Below are 27798 nucleotides of genomic sequence, written 5' to 3'. Positions count from 1 at the left end.
TTTTGGGGATTTATTGGATGATTGTTTTCTGCAGCAGCATGTTCGAGAGGCAACCAGAGAAAGTAATACTCTTGATCTGATTATCAGTAATGACTCTTCATGCATCAAGAATCTGCAGATAAAGGAACCACTAGGTGGCAGTGATCACAGTATGCTGAAGTGGGATTTACTAAAAGAGGTAACTACCATCAAGGATAAAGGGAAGGGTTTTTGCTTTCGTAAAGGTGACTATGGTGGATTGACAGTATTTAAATTCTATACGGTGGAACCAACTGATGATGTTACCAACAGCAAATTCAAAATGGGAAGCATTCAAAGAATTAATCTTAGAAGCCACTAGGCTTTTCATACTAACAAAGAAATATTGTTCAAGATTTAGGCCTAAATGGATGTCAGATGAACTAATGAAACATATGGCAGAGAAGAAAAATGCATGGGATACATAAAAATTAACACGTGACACAGAAGCCTATGATAGATACAAGTTGATCTGTTACCAAGTTACAAAGGAGGTTAGGCAGGCGAAGGCAGATTACGAGAAATCTTTGGCAAGGGAAGCAAAGAAAAACAGCAAAGAGTTCTTTACTTATGTAAACTCTAGAAGGAAGGGGATGAATCAGATTGGTCCACTTGATATCGATGGGTCAACTGTTGATGATCCTGCTCAGGTAGCTAACAAACTGAATGAATATTTTGCATCGACATTCACACATGAGGAGTTATTCAGCGAGGGGAATGCCAGAGGTGTATTCAACTCTGGCAGTAAGCTAGAGAATCTTGTAATAACTGAGAGTAAAGTGGAGGAGAAATTGTTGAAGATACATACAAGAAAGGCACCTGGGGTGGATGGATCTATCCAGTTATATTAAAGGAAGCAGCAAAGGAAGTAAGCAAACCCTTAGCCATAATTATGAGAGCTTCCTTGGACTCAGAGCAAGTACCCATGGACTGGAGATGTGCAAATGTAACCCCAATTCACAAAGGAGGATCAAAGGGCGACACAAATAATTATAGACCTGTTAGTTTAACTTCTGTTCCTGGAAAATTAATGGAGGCACTGGTTAAAGAAGCACTGCAGGATCATCTAGACAAAACTTCAGTCATAGCTCAGACACAGCATGGTTTTGTTAAGGGGGAAGTCTTGCCTGACCAATGTGATTGGATACTATGATGCAGTCACAAAAGAACTGGATGCAGGGAATAACTTTGATATTATATACTTGGATCTTAGAAAGGCTTTTGATACTGTTGCACATGGAAAACTGCTGCACAAATTGGAGCAGTGTGGCATTGGAGGCAAATTGGTGCTGTGGATAAAGGGGTGGTTGAGGGGGAGAAGACAGAGAGTGGTAATCAATGGACACTGCTCATCGTGGACTAAAGTTATTAGTGGAGTCGCTCAGGGTTCAGTATTGGGCCTATTATTGTTTTCTGTATTTATAAATGATATTGATGATGGTATATCAAGCTTAATGTCCAAGTTTTCCGACGATACAAAGGTCGGCAGGGTTGTCAAGGACATTACTGACACTATGCTACTGCAACAGGATCTGGAAAGGTTGAGCAGATGGGCTTCGAGGTGGCAAATGAAGTTTAACATTGACAAATGTAAAGTACTACATATGGGAAACAGCAACCCCAGAGCAACAGATCAACTCTGTGGTACTACACTGACAGTGGTAGAGAATGAAAGGGACCTGGGGGTGGTTGTGCAGGCAGATATGAAGTTTTCTGAGCAGTGCAGACGGGCGGCAAGAGTAGCTCATGGTGTATTGTCGATGATATATAGGAATTTTTCTAGAAGGGATAAGGAGATGATTATTCCATTGTATAAGGCAATGGTCAGACCACACCTGGAGTACTGTATACAGGTCTGGAGGCCTCATTTCAAGAAGGGCGTAGAGATGCTGGAACGAGTACAGAGAAGGGCAACAAGATTAGTGAATGGAACAAAGGGGTGCTCTTACGAAGAAAGGTTTAAGTTTTGCAAATTAAGTGTCTGGAGACTAGGCACCGGCGAGGTGATCTGATAGAGGTGTATAAAGCCTTGAATGGTTTGAGCATGCTTAATGCTGATGGGATTCTTCCTCTTGCTCAGAATAATCACCTGAGAGGGCATAAATTCAAATTGAGAAAAGACAGATGTAGGATAGATGTGAGGAAATTTGCCTTTAGCCAGCGGGTGGTTGGTTGGTGGAATAAACTTCCATCCCTTGTCATGGAAGTTGATAGCCTAATTAAGTTTAAGGCTCAGCTGGACAGGTATTTCGAACGAACAGAGGAGTGAAGTGGAAGTGGTTATTTTTTATTTATTTATTATTATTTTTTTTTATTTATTTATTTATTTTTTGGCTGATGCTGCATAAGCTTGCTTTCTTGCATCAAATGCCTCTACTAATGCTAATGCTAAAAATAACTCCTCATGTGTCAATGTAGATGCAAAATATTCATTTAGTTTGTTAGCTACCTGAGCAGAATCATCAATAGTTGAACCATCAATATCCAGCAGACAAATCTGATTCATTCCCATCTTTCTAGTGTTTCATAAGTAAAGAACTCTTTGCTGGTATTCTTTGCATCCTTTGCCAAAGATATATTCATATATGTTTGATCAGGACCCCATAAAAGTCATAACGTTATCTGTGATTACAATAAGTGGTGTGCACTGTACATTTTTATTTCCTGTAATCAAGCAAAATTAATACAATAGAAGGAAGTTTTCTTGCTATTTGTTTATATTTGTATATTTTATCCATTACTATAAGAATATCAGTGTTATATCACCATATTTTTCCCTAGTAGTAAAAAACTACAGAAGTAGTGTAAATGGCATCGATTTAATTGTATGTCATATTGTGACTACCTTCACAACAAGTTGCCATGTATTGCACTACTGCGAATAAGTAATGCTTCACCAATGGAGAAGACTATTGTTACTTATTCTTGGGGGATACCACCACACAGACAGCAGCATTTCAAGCTGTCTGTGTTAAGCTTGCCTATTGTCAGTGGACGGGTAGGCACCCAGGTCTTGCAATCATGCCAACTCATACCGAGTTGGCATGATTGCAAGACCTGGGTGCAACACAATATGAGTGATGCCAGTTGATATGAATAGTAATAATACTAAAAAGAATAAACGCACAAGACGTAACAGGCTATGGATTGGTAATTCACTATAATGCTATCGAAGCAGTATTAGGTGGGTTGGAAAACTGCTAGCTTGGGGGGATACAAGGACAAATAGATTCACAGTAGCCACTGGCAGAGGTGAAAGTGATTCTTGCACTGCTTCTATTGGAATGAGCAGCAGCCTGGAAAACAAGATGCAGGGTATTTCAGAGACTGCTGAGAGTCACTGCGGTACAAGTAAACACATGGATTGTGTTAGGGTAGCTAAGAATAGGAACAGGTGCATGTATACTTGTGTACACACCAATGCTAGGAGTTTGGTAAATAAATTTGATGAAATCTGACATATTGCTCAAAGCATCAAAGGCAGATATTGTTGGGATATCAGAGACGTGGTGTCACACAGATATAAGGAATGCAGAACTGGAATTTGGGGAGTACAATGTTTACAGGAAGGATAGACAGAATGGGAAGGGAGGAGGGGTTATGCTATTAGTTAAGAAACACATAAAATCCAAGGAAGTGAAGCCAGTCAACACTGCTGGACAGTGCAGTGTCGAGTCAGTTTGGTGTGACATAAGCATAGGGAGATAAAAATTGAGAGTAGGAGTGTGCTATAGGCCTAATGACTCTGATGAGTATAATGAGCAATTGTGCAGAGAAATAGAGTGGGCCAGTAAATCAGAGTGTCTTATAATGGGGGATTTTAATTTCCCAGAGATTGACTGAAATTTGTGGGTTGGTCCCCCACACACTGGCAAGGCTTTTGTGGATTTATTGGATGATTTTTTTCTACATCAGCATGTTTGGGAGGCAACTAGAGGGAGTTGCCTCCCAAACATGCCTCTTGATCTGATTATCAGTAGTGATTTTTCATGCATTAAGAATCTGCAGATAAAGGAACCACTAGGTGGCAGTGATAAATGTGTGCTGAAGTGGGATTTACTCAAGGAGGCTACTACCATCAGAGGTAAAGGGAAGGGTTTTTGCTTTCGTAAAGGCGACTACGGTGGTCTGAGACAGTATTTAAATTCTATATGGTGGGACCAACTGATGATGCTACCAACAGCAAATTCAAAATGGGAAGCATACAAAGAATTAATCTTGGAAACTACTAGGCTTTACATACTAACTAAAAAATATTGTTCAAGGTTTAGGCATAAATGGATGTCAAATGAACTAATGAGACATATGGCAAAGAAAAAAAATGCATCGGATACATATAAATTAATGAGTGACATGGAAGCTTATGACAGATATAAGCTGGTCTGTAACCAAGTCACATAGGAGATTAGGCAGGCAAAGGCAGATTATGAAAAATCTTTGGCAAAGAATGCAAAGAAAAACAGCAAAGAGTTCTTTACCTATGTAAACTTTAGAAGGAAAGGGATGAATCAGATTGGTCCACTTGATATCAGTAGTTCAACTGTTGATGATCCTGCTCAGGTTGCTAACAAACTAAATGAGTATTTTGCATCAAACATTCACACATGAGGAGTTATTTAGGGAGGGGAATGGCAGAGGTGAATTGAACTCTGGCAGTGAGCTAGATGATTTTGTAATAACTGAGAGGAAAGTGCAGGAGAAATTGTTGAAGATAAACATAAAAAAGGCACCTGGGGTGGATGGAATCTATCCTGTTATATTAAAGGAGGCAGCAAAGGAAGTAAGCAAACCCTTAGCCATAATTATGAAATCTTCTTTGGACTAAGGGGAGGTACCCATGGACTGGAGATGTGCAAATGTTACCCCAATTCACAAAGGAGGATCAAAGGGCGACAAAAGTAATTATAGACCTGTTAGTTTAACTTCTCTTCCAGGAAAATTAATGGAGGCACTGGTAAAAGAAGCACTGCAGGATCATCTAGACAAGACTTCTGTTATAACTCGGACACAGCATGGTTCTGTTAAGGGAAAGTCTTGCCAGACCAATTTGACTGGATACTATGATGTGGTCACAAAGGAACTGGATGCAGGGAATAACTTTGATATCATATATTTGGATCTTAGAAAGGCTTTTGATACTGTTGCACATGGAAGACTGTTGAACAAATTGGAGTAGTGTGGCATTGGAGGCAAATTGCTGCTATGGATAAAGGGATGGTTGAGTGGGAGAAGACAGAGAATGGTAATCAATGGTCACTGCTCATTGTGGACTAATTCTATTAATGGAGTCCCTCACGGTTCAGTGTTGGGTCTGTTGTTGTTTTCTGTATTTATAAATGATATTAATGATGGTATATCAAGCTTAATGTCCAAGTTTGCAGACGATACAAAGGTTGGCAGGGTTGTTAAGGATACTAATGACAGTACGCTGCTGCAACAGGATCTAGAAAAGTTGAGCAGATGGGCTGAGAGGTGGCAAATGAAGTTTAACATTGACAAATGTAAAGTACCACATATGGGAAGCCGTAACCCCAAACTAACGTATCAACTCTGTGGTACTACACTGACAGTGGTAGAGAATGAAAAGGACCTGAGGGTATTTGTGCAGGCAGATATGAAGTTTTCTGAGTAGTGCAGACGGTCTGCCAGAGTAGCTCATGGTGTCTTGTCAATGATATTCAGGAATTTTTCTAGCAGGGATAAGGAGGTGATTATCCCCTTGTATAAGGCAATGGTCGGGCCACACCTTGAATACTGTATACATGTCTGGAGGCATCATTTTAAGAAGGATGTAGAGCTGTTGGAACAAGTACAGAGGAGGGCAACAAAATTAGTGAATGGAACAAAGGGTTGAACAAAGGGAAGAAAGGCTTAAGTTTTGCAAATTACAGTGTCTGGAGACTAGGCACCTGCAAGGTGATCTGATTGAGGTGTATAAAGTCTTGAATGGTTTGAGTATGCCCAATGCTGATGGGAATCTTCCTCTTTCTCAGAATAATTGTCTGAGAGGGCATAAATTGAAATTGAGTTAAGACAGTTGTAGGATAGATGTGCGGAAGTTTGCCTTTAGCCAGCGGGTGGTTGGTTGGTGGAACAGACTTCCATCCCTTGTTGTGGAAGTTGATAGTCTAAATAAATTTAAGGCTCAGCTGGACAAGTATTTCGAATGAACGGAGGGATGAAGTGGAAGTGTTTTTTTTTTTTTTTTTTGGCTGATGCTGCATAAGCTTGCTTTCTTGCATCATATGCCTCTACTAATGATAATGCTAATATGAGAGATGCCAAAAGGGGTACAAAATAATACTATTAAAATATAAATGCACAAAGCATAATATAATAGGACCTAAAATACACCACAGATTGCTCATAAATGAAAAACTACAATCGTAGTCTAAAGGCATCGATTTAATTATATCTCATATTGTGATTAAGTACAGAACAAGTACAGAGGAGGGCAACAAAATTAGTGAATGGAACAAAGGGAAGAAAGGCTTAAATTTTGAAAATTACAGAGTCTGGAGATTAGGCACCTGCGAGGTGATCTGATTGAGGTGTATAAAGCGTTGAATGGTTTCAGCATGCTCAATGCTGATGGGATTCTTCCTCTTGCTCAGAATAATCACCTGAGAAGTCATAAATTCAAATCGAGGAAAGACAGAGGTAGGATAGATGTGCGGAAGTTTGCCTTTAGCCAGCAGGTAGTTGGTTGGTGGAACAGACGTCCATCCTTTGTTGTGGAAGTTGATAACCTAAATAAATTTAAGGCTGGGCTGGACAGGTATTTGGAATGAACGGAGGGGTGAAATGGGAGAGTTTTTTTTTTGGCTGATGCTGCATAAGCTTGCTTTCTTGCATCGTGTGCCTCTACTAATGCTAATGCTAATGAGAATATCAGTGATATATCACCATATAAACCCGGGGCTCACATCTGGTGAGTATGGGCTTGGCACACCCAGGGTCACGAGCTGGATATCATCGTTCTTCTCTTTCTTGGTGATTCCCTTCTACTTTTGTCTCTCTCTCTCTCTCTCTCTCTCTCTCTCTCTCTCTCTCTCTCTCTCTCTCTCTCTCTCTCTCTCTCTCTCAGGGTAACTTGGGAACTTTTTTTCTTCCTGGTGCATCATAAGCCTCAGGCTTCCTTGCACCATTTGGCTATTAATAATAATAATAATAATAATAATAATATTTGTTTCTAATAGTAAAAAACTACAGAAGTAGTGTAAATGGCATCGATTTAATTGTATCTCATACTGTGACTATCTTCACAACGGTCAGGTTGTGAAGTTACTATGTACTGCACTACTCGAATAAGTAAATGCCATTTTTCCTTTATATTTGTATACGTTTGATCAGGACCTCATAAAAGTCATAACATTATCTGTGATTACAATAAGCGGTGTGCACCATACATTTTATTTCCTGTAATCAAGCAAAATTAATAAAATATAAGGAATTAAATCGATGCCATTTACACTACTTCTGTAGTTTTTTTTTACTGCTATGGAAAAATATGGTGATATACCACTGATATTCTTATAGTGAATCCAATTTGTAGCCTATTACGCCTTGTGCATTTATTCTTTTTAGTATTAATTTTATCTATAACAACATGATAACTTTTGCAAATTTCACCATGCTAGAATTTGTTTAAATTGTGTCACTATGATGGAAAGTGATTTATTTATTAATATAAAAGTCCTCCTAAACTAGAACACTTTGCTAATTATTCAATATGTACCCATCCTAATTGTTCTTTTACCAATTTTTTTCCATTGCCAGCTGTTCTGCATGACTAGAAATATAATTACAAAATTTTTAATTACCAGCACATCTGTACGTAAATCCACCAGGAATTTTACACCTCCTTCTAATCTACCAATTCTGTTAAATAGATTACTGTATCGTGGAGTCAGAGACAATCGTAATTTTTCTTGTGCTCTTACTTGGAAACCTTCACTGTATTGCTAAAAAGCAGGAATAAAATCAAAAATTTATAAGTAAATGACAAAGGTCAAAATATAAGCATGTAACAAACTTAAATCAAAACTATTAAAAATAGATATATTTTAATATTGCACAAAGCATCCACAAAGTTGCTCCAAGGTTTTCAGTGGATGTTATAGACAAATTAATGCAATTATATACATGAAGTTTGCTGTAAATTGTAGTAAATCTCTCAGTTTCATTACTTAACTTAGTACACCTCAATGTGAGCAACCTGCTGGTATAGTGTATCCAGCTGACACCAAATTTCCTGTCATGTTTTTTGCAGCACAGCATCTATTACCATAGTAGCAACATTTGTGAAATGAGTCTTCAGATTATAAAACATAATTACTGTAATGCGTTATGTGATATTTTTAACATATCCCACTGAAAAATTAAGATGAGTTATGTCTGTGGAGTTGAGTGGTAAAGGGATTAGCCTGTTTCTGCTAACCAATATTTTTCCAGGAAATTCATTTATGAGATACTGGTAAACAGCTAGACCTGAGGGGATAGTGCTATCATATTGCAGAAAATGTGTGGTACAAGTGCCAAATCTGAGGAACAACATAATGCTGCTTGATTGAGGGTTCACAGAGGACTGCTACAGAAAATTACAACTGCACAAATTAATTCTCAGTATCACAACAATGAATTTCTGGGAAGATGCATCCACTGGCAGAGATATAGTTACCAATCTTTTAACCACTCTACTTTCCCAGACATAACTACCCTTGACTTCTCGATATGGTGATAGTGGCAGTAGTAATAGAGACATGTAATGCACGAAAGTAAATGTATGAGTATATGTGGCAAAAAAGAAAAAAAATTCACACATCCATTTCCTCTAATAGTTTGTCCAGTTCCTCCTTGAATTTATTTAATAGCTTAAATAAATTCATGGAGGAACTAAATTCAAGAAGGAGAAATAAATAAATTCAATCAACTTCCACAACGACAAATGGAAGTTTGTTTCAGCAATTAACCACCCGCTGGTTAAATGCAGATTTCTGAACATCTATTCTACACTTGTCTTCCCTTAATTTGCATTTATGACCCCTTCAGGTTTAATCTGAGCAAGCGGAAGAATCCCATCAGAATCTCGCATGTCAACCCATTTAAGGTCTTATACACCTCAAACAGATCACCTCATAGGTGCCTAGTCTCCGGCCGCTGCAATTTGCAGAACTTAAGCGTTTCTTGGTAAGAGGACCCCTTCACTCAACTCACCAATCTTGTTGCCCTTCTTTGTACATGCTGAAGCAACTCTACATCCTTCCTAAAATGAAGCCTCCAGACCTGTATGCAGTACTCAAGGCGTGGCTTTTTTTTTTTCTTTGTTAGTTGTTGGCGCATCGACTTCTGTGGCCATAATGCACCTCCAAAGGTTTTGCAGTACTCTGATACAAGCCCTAGACGGGATTTGAACCCGCGACCTTTGGGTTGCCAGGCAGGCACTTTATCCATCCAGCTAGCCCGGTATGCGAGGCGTGGCCTGACCATTGCCTTATACAAAGGGATAATCACCTCCTTTTTCCCTGCTAGCAAAATTCCAGTATATCATTGACAAAGAGCCAGACGGACCTGGCCCGCCCCTGAGGTGGAACCACTCAGGCAACTGTACAGGGAAGCCAGGAACACCTATACTGCGACGATCAGGCAGTGGAAAAAGCTGTCCTGGGAGCATCTGGTCTCTACTGTCGGCAACTCTGACCCCTGGAGTATCATCTATCGGATAGTCACAAATAAGCTGCCAAGGGGGGAGGTAACCCCTTCCACCATCACTCCCCAGGGTGCCATGACCAACAACTGGCACGATACTGTAAACAATATACTAGACGCCACTTTTAAATCCATTGAAGGAGACAACACTCCTGAACAGCAACTGCTATGCCAAGCCAACGATGCATACAAATCCCCTAGGACGGAGGAGCCCTTCACCCAAGCAGAACTCCAAATTGCTATTAACAAGATAAGAAACAGGAAAACCCCAGAATTAGATATGCTCGAGCCGGAAATAGTAAGGAAAGTGGCTGAGTACACCCCGAATCTGCTCCTGGACCTTTACAACCACTGTCTCCACTCAGGCTGGTTCCCTACGGACTGGAAGGTGGCAAACATTAAATTGATCCTTAAAAACCCTTCAAAACCACAGCACAAGCCGGACTCCTATCGGCCAATAGCCCTCCTGTCTGTGCTGAGCAAAGTGTTGGAGCAGCTGCTCAGACATAGGATTGAATCACACTACCTCACAGCTAGCTTAACAGCAAACAAACAGTTTGGCTTTAAACCTGGAAACTCAACCCTCGACGCACTGGAATGTATCCTTAACATGACAGAGAGCTGCCGACAAAAATACTTTCTCCTCATCTCTATAGACTTTGCGGGGGCGTTCGACACCCTCTGGTGGCCGAGCGTCCTCGCAAGACTCAGGGCAGCCCAACTGCCATCAAATCTATTCAGCTGCATAAGAAGCTACCTAACAAACAGACGGATCCTGGTACAGGCCCCTTACTGCAAGGTAGATCGACAGATACACCGAGGATACCCCCAGGGCTCAGTATTAGGCCCCCTCCTGTGGAACTATGTACTGGACGAGTTCCTCTCCCTCGACTTAGGGAGTGTACAGGCATTGGCCTATGCAGACGACCTCTCCTTAGCCCTTACTGCAGATTCAAGAGCCCAATTAGAAACTCTCGCGAATGCAGCAGTAACCACACTGCAAGAATGGACAGAAAGGCATCGGCTCACCATTTCGGCCACCAAGGCTAAATCCATCTTACTTAAGGGCTACCTAACCCCAACTAGACCGCCGCAAATTAGAATCAACAATACAACAATTAAGCTAGTCACAGAACTAAAGTACCTGGGAGTTATCCTGGACCGTAATCTGTCTTTCACCCCACACCTAAAATATATACAGGCTAAGATGAAAAAATACACTGCCATGCTTGCCAGAGTCACACGTTGCGACTGGGGCCTGAAAAGGCGCACACTTGCGATCCTTTATAAAGCAGCCATTATCCCGGCAATCGCATACGCCTCCGGTGTCTGGTTCCACAAAGCCTCAACAGCGGTAAACCGCAGATGACTGGATATCATACATAGACCCATCCTATTGACACTCACCCGAGCATGCAAGACAGTCTCTACTCATGCACTACAAGTGATCACGGGCGCTCTCCCTCTTGATCTTGAGGTGACTCGCAATGGCATGCTTCAGCAACTCAGACGTGGCAAAGTCACAACCTTCCAGGACCACACTACGGACCCGGCCAATAACTGTAAAATTGAGAAATTCAGGCTGCAAATGTACTTGACATCGATATGGCAACAACGCTGGACGATTTCTGACAAAGGCGACATCACACGAAGGTTCTTTCCGAACTTGCAAAAGGTGTACCCAAAATATCCGACATGGCTCTGCCCTGGTCTCCACGTCACCTACCTTCTCACAGGACATGGAGCTATCCGCCACAAGCTAAACCTCTTTGGACTGACAGATAACCCAGCCTGCGCATGTGGTTCCCTCGAGACCTGGGACCACCTACTACATGAGTGTGAACTGTACGAAGATCTGCGTGGACACCTCATCACACAAGTCCAGTTCAACCCCAAAAATCAGGAGCACTACCTACTGGAGGATGAGGGAACCTACAATGCCCTAACTAACTTTGCTCAGTGCCTCTTTGTAAGACGCCAGACTCTTCCTTTGCCGGAAAACCTAGGACAACTAGGATAAATACAACAACAATCACAACAAATGATGAACGAAGATAAAACTCGACTGTTGCTGAACTGCACTCTCCCAAATACTGACCGATGGAGGACACCGATTCAATTTGAGAACTGTTAACCAAACGCATTGACTACAATCGGACCTTCGGGAGTCCACCCTGACTGTGACTGAAGCCTATCCTACTGAATATCCACCAGTGGACGGACCTGGATCCCACGAGTAACTACTTAATAAAAGACCAAGCATGATCTGCACAAATGTCAGACAGACCTGGACTGAAAACCTGGACAGAGATATCTTCACTCCACTCCTGGGAATACCAAATGGGGTAGCCCTGACGCCTTGGCGCCCGACTGAAACCACCCCACATGTATGCCCTGTTGGCGAATAGGCCAGCTCCCTTGCCTGGCCTACTTTCAACCCTTCCCTGGCGGGGGATGAGGGGACAGCCCTGCTGTCACCTCCCCTTCTCGCCACCCCTTCTTTTCTTTCTGGTGGGGCATGGGCATGCCCCACTGTAAACTGGAGTTGTCTTCCCTATCGGCTCCATACTTCTATCTATCTCCCCCCCAGTCTTCAGTCTCCCTCCCCACTCTACCTGCACACTAGTGAACGCCCCACACAATCTAAATTCCACAACTGAAAATCAATTTCGCCCACCATTTCTTTTGACCTCCTAGCGCTTCCTCCTCAACGTGATCACATTTTTATTTATTTATTTTTTTATTTTTTATTTATTTATTTTTTTTTTTATTTTTATTTTTTATTTTTATTTTTTTTTTAGGTCCTAGCCACTGAAATCTCAGGAAATTAGGTGGCAGGACCTGCCAGAGTGAACTATATTCTAGTGGATACCTGGTCTGCCTCCACGGGGCGAAAGTGGGACAACGTCGGGCCTCAGTAGGGGTCTGGTGGCTAAATGACCAGATGAACAACGGTACAAGGCATCACACATATACAAAGTCCATACACTTTTAAATCTCTGGCTTTTCCAGTAAACTGGTTCACCTACAATGTAAACTATGCGGAGATGGGGGAAACCCCTGGTACCGTTTGACCCTAAACACACTTTACACTTTACTTTACACTTTATATCATTGACAATACCCCATGACCTGCTCTGACAGCCTGTTTGCACTGCTCAGAAAATTTCATATCTGACTGCATAATTACTCCCAGGTCTCCCTCATTTTCTACCACCAAATTGTAGTACCACACAGTTGGTACATTTCTCTGGGGTTACCCATATGCAGTACTTTGCATTTGTCAATGTTAAACTTCAGTTGCCACTTCTCAGCCCATCTGCCCAAATTTTCTAAATCCTGTTGCAGTAGCACACTGCCATTACTGTCATTAACAACCCTGCCAACCTTTGTATCATCTGCAAACTTCGACATTAAGCCTGATGTACCTTCATCAATAACATTGATAAATATACAAAACAACAGTGGGCCCAACACCGAACCCTGTGGGACTCCACTAATAACGGTAGTCCACAAAGAGCAGCATACACTGATTACAATTCCCACTCAACCACCCTTTTATCCATTGTAGCAACTTACCCTTAATACCATACTGCTCCAATTTGAACAGTAATACTGCAATGCAGTTCTTTCACAGAGAAGGCACTGCTTTCGGTACAACCTTCATACACATTTTTTTAGTCTGTATATGGCTAATACTGCAATGCAGTTCTTTCACAGAGAAGGGACACCACTATTCTGGAGGAAAGATCCCAAATCGATGACAATATATATAGCCTTATAATAATCAAAATGTTTCATTTTATTAAATGGTTTTGCTAAAACGATTTGGGTTTGGTAAAGTTGCCACTGTCAATGATATAATAGATTTTGGGATTACAAATGACTTCCTGGATATGAGAATTAATTATAGATTTCTTTCTCTCCACTCCATTCCTACAACAGAAACTATAATGTATGCTTGAGCATAAGGAGAGAGAAAGGAACAAACTTTTTTTAAACCAATACAGAGAAATAGTTTTCAACCAACTAGTGTCAAAATACATGGTACATTTCACAAACCCATTTCACCAAATACCTCCACCTCAATATTTAACAATTAATTAAAGAAATAGTCATATAAGATAAATATTCTGATATACATGAAATAGTATTTAAATACCTCGGGATGGATGACAGATTGAGCAGCTTTTTTGATATTAAAATGGTCTACATGGTAATTCTGTGCCAGGTGTTTAACAATCATATGCTTTTCTTCATTTTTAAGGTTGTGGTATTGCATGCAGAACTGATGAGCTTTTGACTGTAAATATAGTTAAGAAACACAACAAGAGTTCTATTAATACATAATTAGATAAATATTATATATATTTAATATAATACATTATATTAAATAAATATAGAAGAAAATTCTATTCAATCATGTTTGGGCTGGATTTCAAATTTATATATTCGCATGAAGTTATCACATTCACTAAAATTATTTTAAAATATGGTTACTACAAAAAATATTGTGAAATATACTAGATCTAAAGGGACAGGTTACTAAACAGATGCTTTGGAATAAAAAAACAGTAATCCATCCAAGAATCTGGTGTATGGAGGAGAGAAGTGGGGAGGGACAGAAATCACTACGGTGCCTAGCAAAATTTCTACTGTGTATTTTCCCTCTCATTTAATATTAAATGATTCATAATTTTGAGAAAAGATGAGGACTGAGAGTGTATATTGCTGAGTATGTATAATGAATTAACATATATAAATGAGAAGATCAACTGTAAGTAGTATAATCTTTCAGATTTTAAAATTTCTTTATGAAATACTAATAAAGAAAAACCAAAAGGATTTTTTATCTATTCATGTTCAACATGTATTCCTTTTGCAGTGCTGCAGCCATCAATGAAGTATTCTGTTTCCTACACTCCTTTATGCTTTCCTTCCAATTATCCAAAGTTGTCGGCATTAGAAGAACAAAAAGTTCATTTCTGACATAGAATTGACACAGAATTTCTCTTAGAAAAGGGTATTCTTACCAAGTACCTTGATAGGAGTACCCTTTTTATACCCTTAATCTTGGGATTCTTCTCCAGGACCATTTCAGATGAGTGGGAATTTCATAATCAACATGCAAGTAGTGATAAAAGTAATTTTGAGTACAATCATAAATTACACTTAAAATTACTTTTAAGTACAATTTAAGATTACATGAAGGCAAAATTTAATTTTTTTTATAATGAACTTTCTGCAATAAAAGAATGTATTTTTAAACTGACACATAGGAATATATAAACCCAGGAATGGTCCTGCTCTTCTCAGCACTTGTTGCAACAGTTTACACCCTTCCTAAACTGAGGCTTTTAAAGTTGTATGCAATACTCGAAATTCATCCTAACCATTGTCTTATACAACAAGATAATCACCACTTTGCCCCTGCTAGCAAAATTCCTATGAGCTGTCCTAGCAGCTTGCCTGCACTTCTCAGAAAACTTCATATTGGTCTGCTCAATTACTTCCAAGTCATAATCATTCTCAAATACTTGAGTGTACCACTGAATTAGTGTGCTATTCTGAGATTATTGCTACCCAAATGAAGTACCTTGTATCTATCAAGGTACAAGGTACTTGATTGTACTTTGTATCTATCAATGTTAAACCTTGATTGGCACTTTTCAACCCAAATGCCTTGTCTTGTCCTGATTAACTTGTCTTGGAATAGTATAAAAAGTTATACTGAAATCTAAGTATATGATGTTACCATTACTTTTTCTGACAGAATTCCAATTATTGACTTCCTCAATCACTTCTCATCTGCATTACCCTTAGGGACACCTCAAGTTGGTAGGTGAGGTAGGCATTGTCTATGAGCTCAGGAGGGTGACAAAATTTTTTTTGACATTACTTTCTGTTTGGTTAATGTTTATTAGTATTCAACATTTAAGGTGGCAAACTTTATTTTGCCTACTAGCAGTATATAGGGTCACAGCGCTACTGATTGCTCTAATTATTCAGTCTATGATTCCTTCTGTTTTAAAGATGGTACATGCAAATATGACCACTCTGATATTCCTTTTCAAAGACTTTCCTAATTTGAAAGTCCTCCAGAACAGTATAGGGGTTTTACCATTTGTCAATTCTTTGGAGAGGTTTGAAGTCAAATCCCACCATAGGCCAGAGAAACTTATAAAGTCTTCTTCAATTCTGGCTGTTAGCCAATCCCAAGTGGATGAAGTAAGGTTCCCCCCTCTTTCCCAGAAGTAATTTCAGATTTTTCAACAGATGAACACACTTTTACAGACGTAATACCCAATGTTACAAGATGCACCTAAAAACCCAACAACAATAACCTAATTTAGATTCTCTTTTTGGTGTCCTCTGTCTTAAAATCTTTCTTTCCTACTCTGTAAAATTCATCTGTTGTCTCTATCGTTCTTCTAACTCCACTAATCAGTCAGAACTCTCTGACTTCCTTTCTCTCAAACTTGACTTTCTCCAGTATAATTTTCCTAACAGTGAGGTAATTTTCTTTGGTGATTTTAATGTTCACAACTTCAGATAGCTTCAGTTTTCTAGTTACACAGACCCAGCCGATAAAGAAGCCGTGGATTTTGTAATTACTAATGAACTCAGACAGCTTGTTCATTTATCTACCAGAATACTAGACAGCCATAACCACAAACCCAACATTCCTGATATTTTTCTTTCACCAACAAACTTTCAAAGCACACAGTCAACACAGTTCTCCGGAAACCTCAGATCACAACTTGGTGATGGTCTCTTTTCCATTGAAGTCCCTTAATCATGGCTAATTTCAGCAATGTGCCATTTGACATTCCAGGAATGAGAAATGGATGACTTTGAATGATTTATATTGTTTTTTCCGTTTGGATTACTGTTTTAAATCTTCTGATCTCAATGTTTGCTCAGATCAAATTATGTCAGTGAAATTACTCTTGTAGAGATGAAATCCTTTATTCTACATTATATCCTAAAATCTTGCCCCTTATCCCTTCCCTTGTCCTTTGTCCCTTGGTTTTCCAATAAATGTGCTAAGGCTGGTCAAGATAAGAATGCAACTGTTCAAGATAAGAATGCAGTATATTGAAACTGACTTGTATCCAAATCTCCGCTTAATTTTCTGTCTATATTAAAGCTTCCAGAAATTGAAAAACAGTTATTAATCAACCCAAACTTGATTTTGGGTTGATTAATTGATTGCAGCCAAAGCCTATTGGCTGCAACTTCTGTCCATCCATATTCCTATCTCTGATACAACCTGATAGTTCCGTTGCAGCCTCAGCTAAAAATAAAGCCAACTTACTAGCATCCTGTGTCTTTTGCTTTACAAAAGTCTGTTCTAAAATGGTTCTGTCCAACTCTCTATACTCTTTCTTCTAACTAGTCATGGTTCCCTTTGTACTAAACTTGCTATGTTTAATCTGTCTGATTCTCCCCTCTGTAACTGTGGCAAGCTCAGAAGACTGGCAATATGTTATTTTCACCAGTACATATTACTTGAATCTTTGTCAGCCTCATTCTGCTGTGTGTCAACCATGTTCACCAGATAATGAATCATCTCTCTTGGACTCCAAAGAAAAATTTAATCTTCTGCAAGTGCTTGTTGCTTCCTGATAATAAAATAGCCAGAAACAACTAAACAACATAACACATGCACAGCACAAACATAGCACTACACACACACATTTCTGGCCTTTATGCAGTTTCTGTAGTGTTTGGGAGCTGTCCTACATAAGAGATTACATGTCTCGCATCCTTTTCTTCTAACTCTTACATCAACAATCTTAATAAACTACTTCCTACCAAACCCAATACACTGAACAATGCCTCCAGTGGTCTTCCAACAGAAGGATATTAGAATTCCAGGACCTCAGGACACATCTCCACTTGTTTTCAAAACCTAAGCTCCTCAGCTTGCCCCTGTTCCGTGTTGCCTTTTTACACTTTCTTATTCCACTGAGGTATTTTTCATTCTGCTTGAAAATTTGCTCATATCCAGCCAGTTCCTAAACATGGTGACAAATCCCTCCTTTCTAATTATTATCTCATTACTCATTATTATCTCATGAGAAATCATGAGATAATAATGAGTAATGAGTAAATCAATAATCGACACATTGGATTCTGTCAGTGTTAATACACTAGTGACACATTGGTTTAGGTTAGTCATTTTCTAGAAGTTTGATGGAAAAGTTTGGTGAAACTACTGCTCTTGATGTTCCTAAGATTTGACATTCCTAATTGTTTTTTGCAATTGTGTATCTGGTTTTCTCTCTGACTTCTCCCTATTGGTGATGTTAAATAACTGCCTGTCTTCTAACTTCACTAATGCTGGTGTTCCTCAAGGTTCTGTTCTTTCACCCACTCCTTTCCGATTCTGTATTAACAACCTTCTTCCACCAACTGGAAATCCTATACATAGTTTCGCTGATGACATCACACTGTATTCTGCATACCAAGAAAGAAAGTTAAAGAAATCTTACCCTGCACAAAGAGCTTCAACTTCAAAAATATTCACCTCAATATTAAATGCTGATCTCTAGGTAATTCTCCAACGGAATAAAGAAAACTTAGTTAACTTCAATCATTCTAAATGTCAGTCCTGTTTTACTTCTTGCAAAAAAAAAAAAAAAAAAAAAAGAGTCTACTGCTCCTATGCTGATCTTTGATGACACACTATAATATCATGCCCCAAACTAGAGCAGCAAAGCAATGGGCAAAAAGTGGCAGGAGTGCTGTGACTCGGGGGAGAACTGAGGGGGGCGATTCTCCAACGCATCAGAGCCTAAAAAAATGTGCGACTTGTGAAATGTTTGCCGAACTCTCTGGAATGGAACATTATATTGCCATGGGGGATGTCTTTGTGTGTGCGAGACGCAAGGAGTGTAACAAAATCAGGCGACAACTCAGCGTTGTTATGGGCCTATATGAGAGCTTGAAGGACAGGGTGGATGCCCTCGAAGGATTTAAAGTGAGGGGCCCATCAAGCTCTCAGCTGCCCACATCAACGCCAGAGCTTGCACTTGGTCATCACGCAACACAGCAGCAACCCCTAAAGCAGAATGCGCTGGTCCCACAGGAACTAATAGTTGTTGGCGACTCTATTGTCAGGGAAACGGGAAACATGCTTTGTAGTGTTTGGGACACAATGTCATCAACCTTTGCCCCTGGCAAAGGTTGATGACGTTGTAGAGCGATATCATCTTTTAAGGGCACAAAAGGTGATATAGTTGTACACGTTGGCACTAATGATATTAAGAGTAGGAGACTGGCAGAATTAACAAGTACAGGTCACTGTTGAACAAAAGCCGAGAATTAGGGTTGAATTTGAAAGTGTCTGCAATTCTGCCCAGACACGATAGAAGGGAGTATATGACGAGAGCCTTGTCGATCAATTCGGCCCTAGAAAGAATATGCAAGGCTCAAGGGGTAGAATTTTTTTCAGCCTGGACTGTACTTGTTAATAGGAGAGACTGCTTCTATAGGGATGGGATACACTTAAATAGAAAGGGTGCAAGAATATTTGCTGATGCTATCGAGGCAGTGTTAGGTGGGTCGGAAAACTGATAGCTTGGGGGGATACAAGGACTAATAGTTTAATAGTACCTGAAGGCAGAGGTGAAGGTGATTCTTGCACAACTTCTATTAGAATAAGTAGCAACCTGGAGCATGGGGTGTTGGGGGTTTCAGGGACGGATGGCAGTCATCCTGAAATAGGTGGGTATATGGGATGTGTTAGGCTAACTAGGAATAGGAGTAGGAGCATGTATACTAATGCTAGAAGTATAGTAAATAAATTTGATGAATTTGAAGTGTTGGTCAAGACATCAAAGTCGGATAATGTTGGGATAGCAGAGATGTAGTGTCGCACAGATATAAGGAATGCTGAACTGGAATTTGGGGAGTACAATGTGTACAGAAAGGATAGACAGGATAGAAAGGGAGGAGGTGTTATGCTGTTAATTAAAAAAAACATAAAATCAAAAGAAGTGCATCCAGTTGATATAGATGAACAGTGCACTGTTGAGTCAGTTTGATGTTTGGTTGGTTTGGTATTTGGATTTTAGGAGCATTAGCAACTAAGGCCATATTGCTCCGGGATATGCGGTGGTCATTCCCTGACCTTTCCACATCCTCCGTATTTGGTGGTGACAGGCTCGAACCCTGGTCTAATCAAGAAGTGTGTGCTACACACTGCTGCTCCTTCCCACCTGGCTACGGAGGTGCCCAGTTTGATGTGACATAAGCACTGCGAAAGCAAAAATAAGAGTAGGAGTGTGTTACAGGCCTAATGACTCGAATGAGTACAATGAACAATTGTACAGAGAAATAGAGTGGGCTAGTAAATCGGAATGTCTTATAATGGGGGATTTTAACTTCCCAGTTATTGACTGGAACTTGTGGGTTGGTCACTCACACACACTAGTCAGACTTTTGTGGATTTATTGGATGATTGTTTTCTGCAGCAGCATGTTCGAGAGGCAATCAGAGAAAGTAATACTCTTGATCTGGTTATCAGCAGTGATCATTTGTGTATTAAGAATTTGCAGATAGAGGAACCACTAAGTGGCAGTGATCACAGTGTACTGATGTGGGATTTACTTAAAGATTTAATTACCATCAGGGGTAAAGGAAAGGGTTTTTGCTTCCGTAAAGGTGAGTACAGTGGTCTCCGACAGTGGGATCAACTGACAATGTTACCAACAGTAAATTCTAAGTGGGAAGCATTCAAGGAATTAATCGTGGATGCTACTAAAAGTTTCATACCTATTAAGAAATATTGTTCAAGGTTTAGGCCTAAATGGTTATCTAATGAACTAATGAGACTCGTAGCAGAGAAGAAAAATGCATGGGATGCATATAAATTATCAAGCAACTCAGAAGCCTATGGCAGATATAAGCTAGTCTGTAATCATGTCACAAAGGAGGTTAGGCAGGCGAAGGCAGATTACGAGAAATCCTTGGCAAAAGATGCTAAGAAAAACAGCAAGGATTTCTTTACTTATATAAACTCTAAAAGGAAGGGGATGAATCTGAGTGGTCCACTTGACATCGATGGTTCGACTGTTGATGATCCTGCTCAGATAGCAAACAAACTGAATGAGTATTTTGCATGTACATTCACACACGAGGAATTATTAAGGTTTGAAAATGGCAGAAGGTTATCAAATTGTAGCAGGATACTTAATGATTTTGTAATAACTGAAAGCAAAGTGGAGGAGAAATTGTTGAAGTTAAACATAAGAAAAGCACCTGGGGGTGGATGGGATCTATCCAGTTATATTAAAGGAGGCGGCAAAGCAACAAACAAACCCTTAGCCATAATTATGAGAGCATACTTGGATTCAGGGGGTGTCCCCGGGACTGGAGATGTGAAAATGTATCCCCAAATCACAAAGGGGAATCGAATGTTGACACGAGTAATTACAGACCAGTTAGTTTAACTTCTGTTCCGGGTAAAATAATGGAGTCACTGGTTAAAGATGCATTGCAGGATCATCTAGACAAGTCTGCAGCAATAATTCAGACACAGCATGGGTTTGTTAAGGGAAAGTCTTGTCTGACAAATTTGATAGGATATTATGATGTGGTTACAAAGGACTGGATGCAAAAAATAATTTTGATATCATACATTTGGATTTCAGGAAAGCTTTTGACAGTTTTGCGCATGGAAGACTATTGTACAAATTGGAGCAGAATGGTATTATGGGTAAGTTGCTACAATGGATAAAAGGATGGTTAAGTGGGAGAAGACAGAGGTTGGTAATCAATGGGTGCTGCTCTTCGTGGACTAATGTTATTAGTGGAGTCCAACAGGATTCGGTGTTGGGTCCACTGTTATTTTGTATATTTATCAATGATATCGATGAAGGTATATCAGGCTTAATGTCGAAGTTTGCAGATGATACAAAGGTTGGCAGGGTTGTTAACGACAGTAATGGCAGTGTGCTACTGCAACAGGATCTAGATAATTTGGGCAGATGGGCTAAGAAGTGGCAACTGAAGTTTAACCTTGACAAATGCAAAGTACTGCATATGGGTAGAAGTAACCCCAGAGAAACGTACCAACTGTGTGGTACTACACTTATGGTGGTAGAAAATGAAAAAGACCTGGGAGTAATTGTGAAGTCAGATATGAAGTTTTCTGAGCAATGCAGACAGGCTGCCAGGGCAGGTCATGGGGTTTTGTCAATGATATATAGGAATTTTGCTAGCAGGGAGAAGGAGGTGATTGTCCCTCTGTATAAGGCAATGGTCAGGCCATGCCTTGAGTACTGCGTACAGGTCTGGAGGCCTCATTTTAGGAAGGATGTAGATTTACTTGAGCATGTACAGAGAAGGGCAACAAGATTGGTGAGGGGAATGAAGGGATCCTCTTACCAAGAGAGGCTTAAGTTCTGCAAATTGCAGTGGCTGGAGACTAAGCACCTGCGCGGTGATCTGATTGATTTATATAAGGCCTTGAATGGGTTGAGCACGCTGAATTCTGATGGGATCCTTCCACGTGTTCAGATTACGAACCTAAGAGGGCATAAATTCAAATTAAGAAAAGACAGATGTAGAATAGATGTGCGGAAATTTGCCTTTAGCCAGCGGGTGGTTAATTGCTGGAACAAACTTACATCTTTCGTTGTGGAAGTTGACAGGTGAAATAAATTTAAGGAGCAACTGGACAGGCATTTGGAGGGAATGGTGTGATTTTTTTTTTTTGGCTGATGCTGCATAAGCTCATATACTTGCTTTCTTGCATCACATGCCACCACTACTACTACTACGGTTTCATGCCAAGATCACATATCTGTGTTAGAGATTACCCCAACTTCTAATCTCTCTTAGCATAAGCACATCAAAAATACTGCTTCCTCTACATCAAAAAAACTGGGTTTTCTTTTTTTCCTCTTGGTGTTACTCTCTGTCTAAACAACTGTTCATTCTGTATAAATTTCAAATTCACCTTACCATGAAATACTGTTCTCATATCTGGATTGGTAACAGCTGTCTCAGGCTTCTTGACTCCATTCAAAAGAGGATGGTCAGGTTAATTAATGATCTGTCTCTTACAAAGTCTCTGCAATCTCTGTTTCATAGATGATCAGTTCCTGCAGCATGCATTTCCTACAGATTTTTCCAAGGCACTGTTCTTCTGAATTAGCACCTGTAATTCTCCCACTCTTCCAAACTAGTTTGAACACATGCTGGAAACAGTCACATGTCCAACTGTAAACTCACAGAGCCAACTTTTGCTCATTTATTCCTTCTACAGTCAGTCCTTGTATAGCACGATAGTTGTGTTCCTAGAAACCCTCGTGCAGTGAAAAATCGTGCAATATAAACAACAGGCCCTATGGGAAAAATAGGGTTAGGTGCCAACCACACAAGATTGAACACACATTTGTAACCAAAACATTACCAAACACAATAAATTATCGTAATAAAATACTTACGTATTTTATTACGACTATTACGCAATAAAATATTGCTAATGCTTTTGCTTCTATCGTAAGCAAACTCTTTTTCTGTTTGATTTTCTATCCAAACAGATGACAACCGTCCCATCTCTTCCAATTCTTTGTGTCTTAATCTAATGGATTTTAATTACACTTTGAGTTGTTCCTGCTATGAAAGTTGTTTTTATTTTCTCTGCATTCTTTGTAATTCTCGGCATTGCTTCATTTAAGCCTGTAGCACGTGCAATATCACATGGTCTTTCATTTCGCTCAAAGCGTTTCACAATTTCATATTTTTTCTCTATGGACAGAGGCGGACTGGCCATAAGCCTTACCGGGGAAACCCCAGTGGGCCAGAGGCCAGTGTGATTTTGGCCATAAATGCTAGTATGAGGTCACTACAAATTTTCCCGGATAAGAATTTTTGACCCAGTCTGCCTCTGTTTATCGATATTGCTTTTCTTTTTCTCTCTGAATCTGTAGTCTTCATCAGGATGCTTCCTTTTCACACCTTTTAAGTATTTTACTCATTTTTAGGGAATAAAGCACAATTACAAAACGAGGAGGCACACTTGATACACATAAACAAAGCTGCTCGCATGTAGCAACTGAATAAACAACACCGTAAAGGCAGAGACACACTATGAACACCTCACTAGCTCACATTTTACTAAAGGACATTTCTGGGGGTTACTACCATAAAACAATAAAAACAATTTCCAGTTGCATTTCCAGTTGGTAGTGAACTCGATCTAATTGCATTTGCAATAATACCGATAGCTGAAATTGTGTGGGTTTTTACGTTATTATGGTGAAATGTGTTTCCTCTTCACTGATATAAAAAACATAAATACATTTTCAGAATCTTCTCTTCATTCCTGTCATGTTGCATTCAGTTGGGGTGATTCCACGTTCGACTGCCATTTATTGTAAACACAAAGGCGAATCGTGTATAAGCGAATTTGGTTCGTGTTATATTCGATATCATTCCCCAATTTATAAATCATGTATGATCGAATTCATGTAGTGTAAACAGGTGTTATATGAGGACTTACTGTACTTCTATTTTCTGGAACAACCTTCCTTCACATATTTCCTGAAAACCGTTACACTCTACAAAAATTCAATTCTAATGTCAACAAGTATGTTCTGCCTCTCAGCTTCAAACTATACACTCAAAGATAATGAGCTTTTTCTGAGAGTGTCCAAAGTCAGGCAACCCACATGTTGATATCTGTAAAAGGGCAACAGTATGAGAAAAGACTTTATGTGGGCTACAAATCATGGCAACCAGAACCAGACACCTTGGAGGGGACAAGACAAAAGTTTAAAAGGCTTTGAGAGGAAATAATAATTACAGGGAAAAAGTTTAGACTGGATTCCAGGAAGTTATCTTTTAGCCAGAAAGTTGCTGATTACTGGAATTGGTTGTTTCCATGGATGGCTGAGGCTGATAACTAGAGAAAATTCAAAGGTCAACTGGATAATTTTTAATAAGCACATATTTAATCAATTTTCTTGTTTACTTTTTTTATAAATTCTTTATATTTTTGTTATTTTTGAGTTATTTATTTATCATTATTATTATTATTATGTTATTATTATTATTATAAAAACTCTTTATCCTTTGTGGGATTTTTCTGCCCTGACACAGGTACTGCTACCAAGTGGTGGTTGGTTGTGTCTGGTTACTACTATTGTTGTTATTACTGTTGGTTGAGGAACTCTCTTACTATCCTACAGGTGTTAAGGATCATTGCTTTCTGGAGTTCCATGTAAGTGTTCTCTGGGAGGCTACTGCTGTTAGGTTCTTATGGAGGTTCTTTGGCACCATGCTGGTGGTTGACACGGTGAACAGGATGGTCATTACTTGTTCCACAAGCACATTTCTTTGAGTTCCTGTCCTAGGTCTGTGTACTTCCTGATCTTTTCCTCATAGGCTTTATGGAGGTTGCTGGTGTTGGGCACCACCATGTCAATCAGGTAGGTAGGTAGGCTTTTCCTTCTTTTTTGATGAGGGTTATGTCTGGTCTGTTGTACGGGATTGTCTTGTCCATTATTATGGCACAGTCCCAGTATAATTTGTGAGAAGGGGTCTCTAGTATGGCCTGAGGTTCATACTTACAATACAGTACACTTTCTTTGATCAACCGGCATTTTTTCTCTAGCTTCTGACATATTATCCTGGCAACCTGGTCATGTCTGTAAGTGTACTCCATCTGGGTGTTTCTCCTGTGGTGATGTGCTGGATTATTTCTGGGGCCAGGTGGCATTGTCAACATGTGTCACCTGTCACTCCAGGGCCCTTGGCAATGTATTTCTCATAGTCCCTGGTGTTAATTACCTGGTCTTGAATGGCAAGCATGAATCCTTCGGTCTCAAGGAAGAGCCTTCCATTAATGAGCCATGCATGGAATCCATCTTATTTATGTACTCTTGATGGAGGTCGTTGTAGTTTCTGCCTTCTTTGCCCATCTTTTTGTCCTTGTTTCTTCTGTCTGTGTGAGTAGGTTCTTCTTGTTAAGGTTGAGTTTTGTGTGCCATTTGTCTATCTTTCTTGTGGCTTGGTAGATTGCTGCTGTGCTTCCCTGAAAGTAATCCCGCAGGTTCTTAATTGCTTTCTTCCCTTGTGCAATAAGGCCAACCAATCCCCTTCCTCCTACTTTCTGGGATATGGGCAGTCTCTTGAGAACCAACTTTGGGTAATGTTGGCAGCTCTTGGTTCATTTTGCCACAGTTGCGTCTAGGAAGTGTGCCAGTGTCAGATTGACTCTGTACATCTTCAGCATCTCTATCAGCCAGCTATGGGGAATGGAGTTGCAGGCCTTGCAATTGTAAATGTAGGCCATGTATATGTTGCAGTGTTTCTTGTAGACTTGCTCTCTAAACGGCACATCAATGGTCAATTGCTCCTTGCATTCTTTGCTCATCTGCTTACATCCCTTCTGCTGTTCGACCATGCCATTCTGGCTCTCCAAGTGGTCTGGTACCTTCTTAATTATGCAGCTGATCAGGATCTTGTACATTGTTGGAAGACAGGTAATTGGTCTGTATTTTGCCAGGTTTGTGGTGTCTTTGTCCTTAGCCTTCAGGTAGGTGATTCCTTGAGTCAGAGACTCAGGGATTGTGTAAGGGTGTGTTATCATCTGGGTAAACTGCTGTGCTATGTGTCTCTGTATGTGCAGCTGAATTTTTTGTACCAGTAGTTAGGATGCTTTGTATTCTGGGGTTCACCAGTTATGGGACTACTGATTGACTGTTTTACTTCTTCTGAATATCCCACAGGTTACCCCAGAACTCCTCGCGTGCTTTCTGGTCAGGGGATCCATTGCCCTCCTCCTGTTGTCCAAAGTTCTGGTAGAAGGCTCTCTGGTTTTCTTCAAATATCCAGTTGTCTGACTTCCTCTGGGCACTCTCCCTATATGGGCAAAGTCTCTTACTGAGTACAAAGAGGTTCTGCTGGAGGGTGTCCAGGTATTCTTCAATTCTCTTATTATGGGTCTCGTGTTTGCTGTGGATGTTATTTTTCTTGGATGGTCTTCACTTTCCTGATCAGCTTCTTACTTCTGTTACCCAGTTGATATAGGTTGGCCTATCTTCACCCTTAGCTCTTCAAATCTGTGCTATAGTCTCCTTTCCCCTCCTTTTCTGATGGTTCCTTGCCTTTACGTTTTGTATTCCATTGTTATCTGGTTTTCTTTCATTCATCCTGGTGGCTGGTACAGAGGCACAGTAAATGGCTTGGCAGATGATATCTATTGTTACTTCTTTGTTATTGAGGTAATCCGGTATTATTTGCTCATTGAGGTGCTGTGACTTGCCACAAGGTGTAGATGGGTCATCTACCACTAGGTAGTAAATGACTCTCATTAATCAGTGCAACCACCACTTTGCTTATTGGAGGCTTGAAGTGGAACTCACATTTAGTCTCCAGGGAAAAGCAACAGCAACCCCCCATCTCTTCCATCATGCAGTATGACTGATGTAGTTATGAGGGACAAGATCAAATCTTCCTTACATTTCATGTGCATAGCTCCAAAATGGTATTCGTAGGCTGGCCCCTAGATAGTCCACCAGAACAAAGTGATTGGTAACTCTCTAGGAGGCTCCCAGATCAGCTAGTGTATAATCTCACTGCCTCTACTCTGCCAGATGGTGACTGGAGGGAGTCCTAGTAGTGTGTATGTAGGGGACATTGTCGAAGCCACATTATGTCAAACAGCTGAGTATATTCTTGTTGTGTGTAAGCCATATCCAAAAATTTCATTACTTCATACAACATTGTCTTTCCACCTCTTCCTACTACTGAATATATCACGAATAGTCAAACTATTAGAACAAACTTATGTGCAAAAAGAACTAAACCTCCCAAACATTTTTTCATTCATTTCAAATGGACTCACTTCCAAACTCAATGATGTCCATTTCTCCTTACAGTCTGCCAAGCCCCACATACTTTTTTCTGACGGAATCCCAATGATCGGTTGATTCAAATGATAACTGGGATTCTCAGTTGTCCTAATTATTTGATGTATCATTCCTTTTCGCTTCAAAGGTGGTACTTGTACATATCTCTGCTCTGATATTCCCTGCCAGAGAATTAGTCATT

At 40.0% G+C, this 27798-nt stretch overlaps 1 protein-coding gene across 2 annotated transcripts in view; it reads right to left on the bottom strand.

Moving 5' to 3' along the window:
• Positions 1-27798, bottom strand: part of LOC150091434 (malonyl-CoA decarboxylase, mitochondrial-like) — a 118251-nt gene that overhangs the window by 66526 nt on the left and 23927 nt on the right. For both annotated transcript variants that reach the window (XM_090383896.1, XM_090383904.1), the window contains exons 3-4: positions 13889-14029; positions 7842-7982 (exon numbers count right to left, since the gene is read on the bottom strand). In XM_090383896.1, coding sequence (XP_090240022.1) covers positions 7842-7982; positions 13889-14029 — 282 coding nt within the window. The remainder of the gene's footprint in view (positions 1-7841; positions 7983-13888; positions 14030-27798) is intronic.

This window comes from Mastigoproctus giganteus, chromosome 1 (genome assembly GCF_048544385.1).
Source record: "Mastigoproctus giganteus isolate SK-2022 chromosome 1, ASM4854438v1, whole genome shotgun sequence".
Lineage (NCBI taxonomy): Eukaryota > Metazoa > Arthropoda > Arachnida > Uropygi > Thelyphonidae > Mastigoproctus > Mastigoproctus giganteus.
This window is presented reverse-complemented; position numbering and strand designations above follow the sequence as displayed.